The sequence below is a fragment of the Rhipicephalus sanguineus genome, chromosome 7, assembly GCF_013339695.2.
Source record: "Rhipicephalus sanguineus isolate Rsan-2018 chromosome 7, BIME_Rsan_1.4, whole genome shotgun sequence".
Taxonomy (NCBI): Eukaryota; Metazoa; Arthropoda; class Arachnida; order Ixodida; family Ixodidae; genus Rhipicephalus; species Rhipicephalus sanguineus.
The window spans coordinates 127,770,600-127,782,323 of NC_051182.1; the positions used below are offsets into that span (position 1 = coordinate 127,770,600).

The following is an 11,724-nucleotide window of genomic DNA, read 5'->3' on the forward strand; positions in this document are numbered from 1 at the left end:
GTATGCTGAGCAGCCTGTTAGGTAGCAGGTGTTGACGTCCTCTTAGTATGCTGAGCAGCCTTTTAGATAGCAGGTATTGACGTCCTCTTAGTATGCTGAGCAGCCTTTTAGGTAGCAGGTGTTGACGGGGCCAGCTGGACGAAGACGCCGTTTTCCCGGGAATGCAGGCAAAGCATGCAGGGGTTGATCCCTGCTTCGACGTTCGGTCAGGTGCTCTGGCACAACACCATGCAGCCCGGATGGCAGGAGTCAACGCGGCGCCCACACGAATCCTCCTGAGCGCAACCTCCTCTCGGCGAGTTAAGCCGCCGGGAAGGTCCGATCCACGCGGAGGAATGAGTGCACGCGTGGAGCGCCGGAGGGTTTCTTTGTGCAGGAGCAAGCTGTCCTTTGGGGACAAACGAAGTAGAGGCAGCGGGTGTTGAACTTCCGCTGGATGGCAAGCGGCATCTGCGGCCATTTGAGCTAGTGTAGACCGACGGGTCCACAATACGCGGACAGGGTAGGCGCACGAGTGAATTAGTCGGCGCACATCGGAAGCTATATCGAGGGAGCTGGTCACTTTTCGCAACTCTCGAACTGCCTGCGTGGAGTCCGTATAGACAAGCAGCCTATTGAGTGACAAGCAATCCACCTTGGGTATCATGAATGTTAAGCCGTCCCGTATAGAGTCACTGTATATGCTACCTTTAGGTAGCAGAGTTGCGCATAGGTCCGGCTAGCAACCACAGCTATGCGGTGAAGTCGCACTTCGTTTTTGCAGGCGACATGCCTACCGTGTCGCCGATTAACCTGTCTGGCGTGTCGAAGACCGGCGATAAACATTGGCTGTCGATGACTAGTGTTAATTCAGTTCGCTGCAGCGGCGGCGTCAAGAAATACAAAAATTGGCCCAAGCGGCAGCTTCTCCGCAATGCATGGTTGCTAGCGGCGTTGGAAGACAGATGCGCAACTCTGCTACCTAAAGGTAGCATATACAGTAACTCTAGTCCCGTATAGCTGCGAGCTCCGCTAACACTGATGGGAATGGTGCCTCTGTAACATAGGAGCATGTATGTTGCGTTTCAGGTAGCGTGGGGCATACGAGGCTGGTGTGCAAAACGCAGCTATCGATAGCTGCATCTACGTATACCGCTAGTGAGTCAAAGAGCTGGTACGCACCTAAAAGAGCGGCTGCTGGAGGCGGGCTCGCCCGATCACCTGCTCCTGTGAGTGGCGGACAAGGCGTTAAAGAAGCTAAAGGAACCGGCTAGCTCTTGCAGGTACGATTGAGACAAGAGAAAGAAAGTTTTTTTTCCACTCCACAAAAATTAATAAGCTTTTGTAAGGTTACTGACCCTTTTCGCAACAAACGCCTAGGGTTCGCGGAGAAGCACCGGTGCCCTTTTGTGGTCTGTGCACAAGGTTTTGTTTATCGCTTGCCATTCTCGTGCGGTAAGGTGTACGTAGGGCAGACATAGGCCATAGGTGTGTACATAAGCAGAAGTTGCTACCGTGACGGGCACATGTCGGTGCATTGCAACGACTGCGGTTGTGTACCTCTGTTTGATGAATGTACAGTTTTGTATAGGAACATTGCTAAAGATGCACGGAAGATTGTTGAAGCCAGCCTGATTGCAAAAGAAGGTGCCAACTATGTTAGCGCCCCCTCGATTACTCTGAGCTCAAAGGAAATCGCGTATCTGGATGAAGCTAGCTTGCGCTTTTGAGAGAGTTCTTTTTTATTGTCCTCATTTTTGGTCCTCAGATTTGGTGGCAAGTAGAACACGTTTCAGAAATAAAGATCAGTTGTGTGTAGCGCACGTCCTATCCCCTTCCTTGATCCCTGTGTTTTCAGCGCTATGGCTTGATTGAATAGAGTGCCCCTTCTGTTTCTTTCGCTGTCGGAGTGGTTCTTCACTGCGTGAATTTTGTACTATCAGCTAGCCCGTCATTCTGTCGTTTTGCTAAGCAGGTGCTTTGTATTTTCTCACTTTAGTGATTGATAGCCATATTGCCCCACTTCCGTTTCCGCAGACCAGTGTAGCTGCCTTGAGGAATATACCTATCGTCGTCCTCCTTGCCTATAGTGCCAGATAAATACGTTTCTTTCTCAATACTTCTCACTCTCACACACACACTCTTTATATTTATCACTTTATTTGGCCAATTTGTCGTGGTAAAGATGAGTATCTTTATGTACACCTGTTTGCATTGGTTCGTGGGGGCGAAGACTGGGGCATTAGTTGGTGGTGTCCTTCTTGCTTTCTTTCCATTTCTTTTGCGCCTCTTCTCCCTGCTGCCGTACTGTCTCCTGAAGTTTACATTTGTTCATCTTGCTCTTGCAGGTGTCAGTTGTACCATTTTTAACACACTCTCCGTCACAACAGACTCCCTTTTCACCACTGCCATCGTCACGCTGAAAAACAAATACCGCATTTGAACCAATAGCAGTCTGCACTCCGAGCTCTTGAGTACTTCCACAGTTATCAAAACGTAAATTCATTTGAGGTAACATTTTTCCTGGTTAATGTTCACAAATCCGCCCTTTCTGTCTGTCCTTGATTTGGCGTCCGCAGCGCAGTAGTAATACCGGATGCGTTATGTTCGCGTTTCCCACAGATTTTTTTTTAATTTCGAAAACCTGCCCTTAGGCATAGTAATTGGTGGTGTCAAAAATACAAATGCAAATTTGCTTCGGGTATAATGTCTAATAATGATCGTTGGTAAGGTCCATGGATCCAGCGGTCGAGGTCGGGTGGTCGGCAAGGCCTGAGGCCCGTTGCACGGAGGTGGCGAAGACGGCTTATAGTGGTAGGCTTGTGCAAGTCCACAACAAGTGTGTGGCAGTCACATCGCCGATTGGGGTGTCACAAAATGAGCACGATGCACCATACGGGCCGCGGTAATATTGCGTGCAGAGAGTGGTCACGGATGGGGTAAGCGCAGTGCTAGGCACTCCAGCTTAGAGCCAGAAAAACGGTTTTGATCTTTCATTCTTCGCATTCTAAGCTCAACAAGCGCAGTATCGTTTATTCATCCTTTGGCAATACGTTAAAAAAAGTCATGCGTTTGCAGGATGCGAAGTAGTTTCGAGGAGCAGGTTCGTCGTCTAACTGACACGGGGTACCCGCGAGCAATTCTATTTAGCGTTGCAGAAAAAATGCTCAAGTTCAAAAAGCAAGGCATTAACGCCAACCGTGCGAGAGTGCAAGAACATGTCTCCCGTAGTGTGTATAGTACAAGGCATGTCTCCGCTATTCCATGCATACATTCCGTTTCGCTTAACTTGAAGGACTGGCGGAAAGGGCGGGAATGAAGGTGGTTCTTACCGCACCCGATCAAGCAGAAATGTGTCGGGCAATTAATGAAGGAAATAATAAACCTGTATGCACTAAGAAGCGTCGCAGCAGGTTTGTACAGTGCACTAAAAATGTAGTTTGCGCAATTCCTTGGTGTTGCGGCGCGTCATACATAGAACAAACAGGAAGGTGCCTAAATGACAGATTGAAAGTTCATAAATACAACACAATAAATATGATGTGAGGGCATGTGGGTATTCATTATAGGGACTTCGGATGCGCACCTCAATTTGATAACACTATAGCATCATTTCCAAATCAACTGACAGGTTAACAAGGGAGTTTGTTGAAGCCTTAGAGACAAAAAATCACACCATCTCCCGCTAAAGAGGACCTGAGGCGATGCGAAGCAGCGTATCGGCATGTAGTGCACGCGTTTCAGAGGGGGAGTGGAGAGGAGAGGGGAGAGAGGGAAAGTGAAGTGGGTAAGTGGAGAGGAGGAATGGAGGGAGAGAGGTAAAGTGGAGAGGGGTAATAGGAGAGGGGAAATGAGAGAGGGAAAGTGGAGAGGGGAGGGTTGTGGGAGAGGGGGATGGGAGAGAGGGAATGCGGAGAGGGTGAGGTTGTGTGTGGAGAGGGCTTGCGCCTGCGCAGTAAGGGTGGTCACGCCGCACACCACCACCGGATTGAACTCCGCTATAAGATGCTTCACATCTAAAAGCCCGGTGAACTCTGTGTCACCATGGCATCTGTTATGCTCTCAGATAAATATGTGGGATCTGTGATAGCACCCGTTTTGCACGAGCAGTAGAAGTGCCCATGTGATGCTCCATCATATCTCTTGTATTTTCCTATCTTTTGTTTATTCATGTACAGCCAGTATACTTATAATGCGCAACTAATGAACAAACTTTCAGTTGTTAGTGCGCCCTGTGTACGTGTCGTTCCTCTTCGCCTGGTTCCTTGTTTTCACTGGCGCTTTTTCACTGCAAGTTGTCATGTTCGTTGAGCGACCGTGGTACCCCCGCCCGAGACGCCGAGCGCTATAGTGACGACACGACGCCGACAACGATGTCGGCTGTTTTGCTGGTGAAAACACGGGCTTACGAGCAGAAATGCTTATGACAGGCCAGCCGGGGGATATATAGAGTACTTGGTGAAAACGTTGCCGGCACTTGGAGGAAAATGTAATTTCTGATGAACGGGGCGACAGCTTCACAGTGAAGTGCGATGGTTTCCACGGCGTTGAAGTGGCTGGATTTTTTTTTCATGCGATACTTCAGCTTCTGCCTAAAAGGTTCTCTCAAGAACTCTCGCCGGTTCAGTACAACTTGCAGAATCTTATTTTTCAATGTTCGCAAGGCTCTTTTGTCGTTTCGTGAAGCACCTAGTTGCTCACTGCAGTGAATTGAAAACCACGCCACGCTAATTTTATGCCATCTATTAAAAAAAATTGTTCATAGAGCTCGTTCTGTTTATCAATTTTCGGTGAACCATTTTCACACTTGTCTTATCCTACAGACTTGCATTTTTACGGCATTAAAATATAGTTGTGTCGTATCTGAACCCGTGTCTTCTAATGACGGAGTTAACGTAAGAAGGGAAATCAGGTTCGGTCCCTGCCGGCGGCAAGTTGTCATTTCGTCGCAATTACTACAAATAACGCGCCCTATACTTTCCTTGGCTTGATTGTCTGTTGGTTCTCATTAAAGCATTGGCGCAGTTATTTAGGATCTTTTTTTCTCGTTCGTCAGTGGGCCGAACGCTGTCGGTCCCGCTGGGATGAGCCTCTCTGTGCGAGGCATGGCCGAGTCGATTTGACATACCTAACCGCAAGGGAATTCGGAAAATTCCAGGTCCATAACACACTACACAAAATAGAGCGCGAATAAATAAAGTCGGATGTTTCAACGCGTAATATGTATATATGTGTAGAGACAAAACATCACTATAAGCACTTAATCATAATAATTGTGTGTCCAAACTGCAGCAGTGTATGGTACTCTACTTTTTGCATTCTTCACACTTGTCAATTTAAAGTAACCTAGAGATTAAGTAGAGCAGTAACAGGAAAGTCGCTAAAAAATTCCCAAAGTGGGCACATAACGTTACTTAATAAGACAGTGGCGCACTGCCTACAAGGTAACTTGTTTTTGGCGCTGAAAGCACCGTCGCAGGGCGTTTCCGTGGTTTATTTCAGGTTATTTAAATGATTTCTGCTGTCTGCCCGTCAGTCGGACGTGCCACTTCTTGTGTTGATACTCGCTTACATTGCAAGAGACTTTAAAAGCAGCCTGTTCGCACAACAAAACTGGCCCACCGCGGTGGTCTAGTGGTTATGATGCTCGACTGCTGACCAGAAGGTTGCGGGATCGAATCCATGCCGCAGCGGTGGCATTTCGATAGAGGCGAAATGCTAGAGGCCCGTATGCTTAGATTTAGGCGCGTGTTAAAGGGCCCTACGTGGTCGAAATTTTCCGAGCCCTTCACTACGGAGTCTCGCATATTCACATCGTGGTTTTGGGACGTAAAACCCCGACAATTAATGTTACATAGCAAAACGAACGTTATTAAATTGTGTGCATTAGGTTCCTGGAATATTGTCCGTGACACACTGGAAGCGTCTGGCGACTTCAAGCTCATTTGTTCTAGAAAGCAGGCGCAGGATGTTTTTTATGCACTGAAATAGTATGGAAACAAACTGATACCCAGCACGGCGTCCCGTTTCTGAATCTCCCCATCGGCCTCAGGGCCATCGCGAGAAGATCGAAAGGAGCTTCATCTTGTTCTTTGTCGGGACAAATCGTGACGCAGGAGTTCATTGTGGCATTCTGAAAAAAAAAAAACATGGGTCCTTCATCGCTGACCTACATTGAGGTACCTGCATATCCGTATCATGCATAGTGCGCAACGCTACGGAGGATATCATGACTCTACAGCAAGTGCGTTACCACCAACGATTGGACGACTGTTTTCAGCAGTTATTACCAAATTGCTTGTTTAGGCAGGCTATGAACTGGGAGGCTTTCGATGACTGAAGATGAACCGAACGCAAGATTACGTTATTTTTCAGACTTTATGTTTATTTCCTCTAACGGCCAAGCGATAAGGGGTCACCTTCGCCAAAAAATGGCGATAATTCCTTCATCAATTTTATTCCAATAAAAAAAAAAAAAACAGGTTGTTGTAAACTGCGATTCACGCATTCTTGAAACGACAAAACGGTGTTCACCGGGAGCTGGTAGCTTCATAGATAACACTAGTTCGAGTAGCGGAACTTAAAATGAGGGACAAAAAGAGGACCGACAAAGACGTCACTGTATATAACAACCTAAATTTTATTTCTATGTGCGCTGCTAAATAAATAACGAAGCGCGAACATTCGTCAAAATGTATTGAACAATGATTTCAGTGATAGCAGTGATGAAAAAACAGTTCGTGGAAACGACACCAGGCGCACACAGCAGAGCGCATAGAAATAAAATTTCAGTTGTTAGTACAGCGACGTCCCTGTCTGTCTTCTGTTTGACCTCCATTTTGAGTTCCGTTGCACAAACCACTGTTAGTCGTGAAAGGAAACTAGAGCTGGCTCCGCATAATTTTTCTTATTCGTATACTTCTTCAGCATTCCTAAACATCGACTACCCTCGCGATACGTTCAGTGTCGCGAAATGGACTCGTAGAAAGCAATTTATTCATAATGCCAAGTTGTTCAGCTATTCCTGCAAGCTAATATGCCCTGCAGCGCTTTCTTCGCTACCTGATTTGCTTCGCCTCCTTTTTGAAAACACTCTATGTAAGTTCTATATTACCTTGAGAGATTGCAGGAGCCAAGTTGCCGGTATTATGAAGAAAGTGAGATTTTATTGCCATTTTGATATGTAAAAAAGCAAACAAAAACAAACAAAACTGGGAGCACGTTTGAGCCAGCCTTCAAGAGTAGAACACGATAGCGTAATCGGACCCCGTGTGCGCATCGCCTTCAATCGTGTCGCAAGGAGACGAACGTCTATGCGCGTAACATTGGCCGTTTCAAACTATCCTAGAATCTCTACTGCAAGTACAGCGGCGAAGCGCCCGCTAAGTCATAATTCTTCCATTTGCAAATTGGCAAGTACTTCTACGCGTCCGACCTGCGCAGCTGCACACTTTTTGATGGGTGGGCAGCTTCAAACCACCCACTCGTTGCGTAATTCAGATGTTTTGACGGCTGGTGCGGTTCTACGATTGTGCCACCCAATATTACAGTATTAAAGGGGTCATGAAGCACCCCTTGGGCGTGTTTAAAAAACACATCCTGCGGAAAGCTGACACGGCTATGAACTGCTCAGCCAAATATTGCAGTCATGCGCGCCGCGTAAAGGCTACAAGCGCAACGCGAAGTTGGTGTTTTCTCAGGAGCCCTCTTTTCAAACAGAGGCCGGTTCTCACTCTCGTCGGTCAGCGGGGCGTCTGCCCGTTGACATCGCGATCTGCATCGACGCGTCGCAAAAGACACAGCATTCTCATTGGCCGATAGGCGACATAAATCGAGAGTGGCGTTCGGATAAGATGCGCTTCTTGCCTCGGGGTGCCGCCACTTGCCGGCGCCGCACTCCTCAGTACACGGTAGCCGCACTCGCGCACGCGAATCACAGCGGGAGAGCGATCGGGTTTCATGACGCGCGCTGACGTAACTTCTTTCCCCCGTGCCATCCCTCCCTGTCTAGTCTCCAGTGCACTCGTCGGCACGAGAAAAGAGAGAAAGCGCTGAGAGCGTGCGCCAAACCCCCGTAACTCCGCTCATTCTTGACGGCCGGATTCGAGAAATTTTTGCAGCAATCGATTCGGGAGGCTATAAACTCCGATACTGATGTCATTAGATCATTACTTGGAAAAGTGGTTCATGACCCCTTTAACCCATATATGCCCAAACTCAGAAAAAATGACAAAACAAATATTTTTTGACAAAAAGTGTACTTCCACCCTCAAAAGAAAGCACAAGTTTTTTTATTTACTGCCAGGTAAACAGTAAGGTGGTTAATTGGGCAAGTTGGTATATCTTCATCTTAACACAGCGCACTCACACGAACACAGAAGAATAAGGAAACGACGACACAGCGCTCGTGTCGTCGTTTCCTTATTCTTCTGTGTTCGTGTGAGTGCGCTGTGTTAAGATGCAGGTAAACAGAACACTGTTTTTCAAGTCGTCCTATACATATAGGACACCGGACATTAGGGGTGCTATGTACGGGTGTGGTAAGCCTTGAAACATTTCACGTGCACACCGACATTGCGCTTCTTCCTCTCCATGGCGTCTTTCACACAAAGCACGCGTTTGCCCGGAGAAAGCGGTCGGCACTTGGCAGCATGAAAAGCAAGCAATGTGTAGGCTTGCACACGTTGAGAATGAGGCCTGCTTGATGTGCTGTAGGTGGCGCTAGTCATCAGCTAAAGAAATGGCGATGTTAGAGTGCATCAAAGAAGCGTCCTGTGTGTGGGACACTGGGCATATATGGGTTAAGGAGACTCCTACCACTACATTAAAATTCTTACAGCGTTTTTTTACGAAGCAGTTTCAAGCACTGGCATGGCTATATTGTACAACACCTTGCCACGCAGAAGGCCTGCATTCGATTCTCGCTCGGTCCTATAAGATTTTTCTATTACTAATTTATTTGCGTCTATCTCGAATTTTCGCTCACAACCAACGGCGCCGACACCGTCACCGATGCCCATACCGGGATTTCTGCGAAATGAGCTCTTTAACGTTGCCGCGTTAAATGTGCTACACGCTCAGTCTTGTGTAGCCAGCCAGCAACGATGTAGGAGGGCATAAGTTCCAGAGCACGTGACATTGAGTGAGTGAGTGAGTGAGTGAGTGAGTGAGTGAGTGAGTGAGTGAGTGAGTGAGTGAGTGAGTGAGTGAGTGAGTGAGTGAGTGAGTGAGTGAGTGAGTGAGTGAGTGAGTGAGCGAGTGAGTGAGTGAGTGAGTGAGTGAGTGAGTGAGTGAGTGAGTGAGTGAGTGAGTAGTGAGTGAGTGAGTGAGTGAGTGAGTGAGCGAGTGAGTGAGCGAGCGAGCGAGCGAGCGAGTGAGTGAGTGAGTGAGTGAGTGAGTGAGTGAGTGAGTGAGTGAGTGAGTGAGTGAGTGAATAAACGTTTATTTGGTCCAGCCAAACGCGATTAATCGCGCACACGGCTAATCCCACGACGGGACCGACAGGTCTAGCCTGCCGGCCCGATCACGGGCACGCTGGACGGCCAGGATTCGGTCCTCATAGACGGGCCTTCGTAGGAGCGCGTCCCACTCTTCCTTGGTGAACTTCGGGCCCAACGACCCGCACTCCCAGAGCATGTGAGATAAAGTAGCAGCCTCGCCCACGTGACATTATGTGTGGTTAAACGGCACCGCATAACTTAGGCAAGACACGTAAAATAAAACACTGCTGGAGGGCCTGACCTTGTGATGGAAATTTAAAGTAATTGTGTTAAAAATTTTCTCCTATAACATCAAAAGCTTTTTGTGAGAAAAGAGAATTTTTGCAAAACACCTTATTAGTTCACATTTGCAATCGCAGCACCGACGTAGACGGCAACATAGACTGAGTGAAAACTCCTCAGCAAAATTATAGTCAGTATAAGTGAAAAGGAAAGTCGTGCAGTGAGGGGAGCATTGTCTCGGTGCATTGCAGTGTAACTATGGAAAATCCAGTGAACGATATGGGCGAACATTCTAACTTGAAGTCGCACCAGGTAGAACGTTCGTCAAGACATCGTAATTTCAGCTGGCCTCTTTCGTGGTCCCGGCCTCATTATCCGATCATCAAGCTGTGAAATGTCTCTCAGCGCTTCTTGAGCGCGGGATACTTACCAGATCAGGACAGAATGGACCGCAACTGAATTCTGAGCTCATCACCTCTGTGGTGACTATGACTGAAACGATATAAAACAGGGATGTAGTGCGAATTTTTATGGCTAGCACAAAGAAAAAAACTACGGTAACAGTATGGGGCAATTTTTTTAAACTTCCCAATTACAAACGACAAGACGTTTGCCATGAGGACAACAGAAATTACTTTTGGTACAAGATTTCTCTGCAGTTAATACTAATTCTTGATTGGCAACAGATATTTCTGTCGTGAAAACAGAAGTGAATTCTGTCGCTTGGGTGTCGTTACAACAAAGACCTTACGTACAAGAAATATCTGCATGAAAAATGTGCTGTCACAACGGACATCGAATTTTCACAACAAAAATGTCCCTGAACTAAAGCGAAATACCTGACGGAGCACTACAGAACCCGGTTGACACGACAGACCCCAAACAGAGCCTCGCGAAAAATGACAGGGTTGCAACAGCATGCCATGTCCGAACACACAAGACGTACGGATTTTCTGTCGTCGTATTCTGTTGTACTTTAACTGGGTTCTATTGCCACAGAAATGGAAGCCGTAATTAGTTACCAAAGCATTTCAGTGTGTTACTGCTGCTCCGTCTTTAACGCTGTAAAGAAGCTGTACCACAATTACGCTGCAAAGACTTCATGAGACGTCTTCGTAAAGCGTGTTTTCTCTGTCCACGAATGTTACGAATGGTGCCAGATATTGGCTGCGTCTGTAATTATCGGTATTACTTAAAATATCGTAGGTATACATATACTCAAGCCCTCGATGGTACTGAAGTTAAAGGTAAATCAGCGCCGTTGCATTAAATGGTTACCATCTCAAGAGAAATTTAACAATACATTCAGTGGCTTCATGTGACAAAATCACAATATGATTATGAGACACGGCGTAATTCTCTCCTCCGGGTTTTTTTTTACCATGTAACCAAATCATGCATACGGGTGTTTTTACCTTTCGCCCTTATCAAAATGCGGCTGTAGTGGCTCGGAATCGAACCTGCGCCCTTGAGCTTAGCAGCGCGACGCCTTAACTTCCATGTAGCCACTGCTGATATACGGAGCAATTTATCACGGCTTCCACGAAAGGGCAGGCATTTCGGAACCTATGATCATGGCTGTACATATAATCAAGAGTGAAATGCAAAGTTCCAAGTTTTTTTTATAGATTTCGTTTGTCATCTCTCTCTGTCTCTTTGCTTCTGTTTAATCATAGCTGTAACACTTTCACACAAAAGAGACTTACTTGTGGATACAGCGCTGGCAAGGGCAATCCATAGAGCGCCCATGGCTCACGTCGTGACGGGTTTCCTTCTGCGTGCCCAAACAACCTCTTTGTCTTAGTTTTATATTGGTCTAGGCTTTCTTCGTGCCGTCAGTTTCTTTTAGGAAGAGAAATGGTATTGGGTTTCACATTTATCGCCACACCTTCCTGACTTTTATTCTCCGATATTATTTCCTAGTTAGCTGACCTCTACACGCCAACTACACCTGTCGAGTCATACCCAAGTTATTTGGGACGTGATCTCTTCGGGTAGGGAGCAGTGGTGACACTCAGTAGGG

The 11,724-nt window shown here is 47.0% G+C and overlaps 1 protein-coding gene across 1 annotated transcript; it reads right to left on the minus strand.

The window, feature by feature from the left end:
• Positions 1 to 2,221: 2,221 nt before the first annotated feature.
• Positions 2,222 to 11,524, minus strand: LOC119400894 (uncharacterized). The gene is made up of 4 exons (XM_049417497.1): positions 11,408 to 11,524; positions 10,132 to 10,193; positions 5,990 to 6,112; positions 2,222 to 2,398 (listed from the first exon to the last, which is right to left on the minus strand). The coding sequence occupies exons 1-4, from the start codon at positions 11,448 to 11,450 to the stop codon at positions 2,222 to 2,224; spliced, it is 405 nt and encodes a 134-aa protein (XP_049273454.1). The 5' UTR covers positions 11,451 to 11,524.
• Between the last annotated feature and the right edge of the window lie 200 nt (positions 11,525 to 11,724).

Excerpts from the sequence above, each read along its gene's own strand:
- LOC119400894 (XM_049417497.1), bottom strand. The coding sequence starts at position 11,450 with ATGGGCGCTCTATGGATTGCCCTTGCCAGCGCTGTATCCACAA. Across the intron at positions 10,194-11,407 it reads TGCCAGCGCTGTATCCACAA|TCATAGTCACCACAGAGGTG; the intron begins GTAAGTCTCTTT and ends ATATCGTTTCAG. Across the intron at positions 6,113-10,131 it reads GTCCATTCTGTCCTGATCTG|AATGCCACAATGAACTCCTG; the intron begins GTAAGTATCCCG and ends TTTTTTTTTCAG.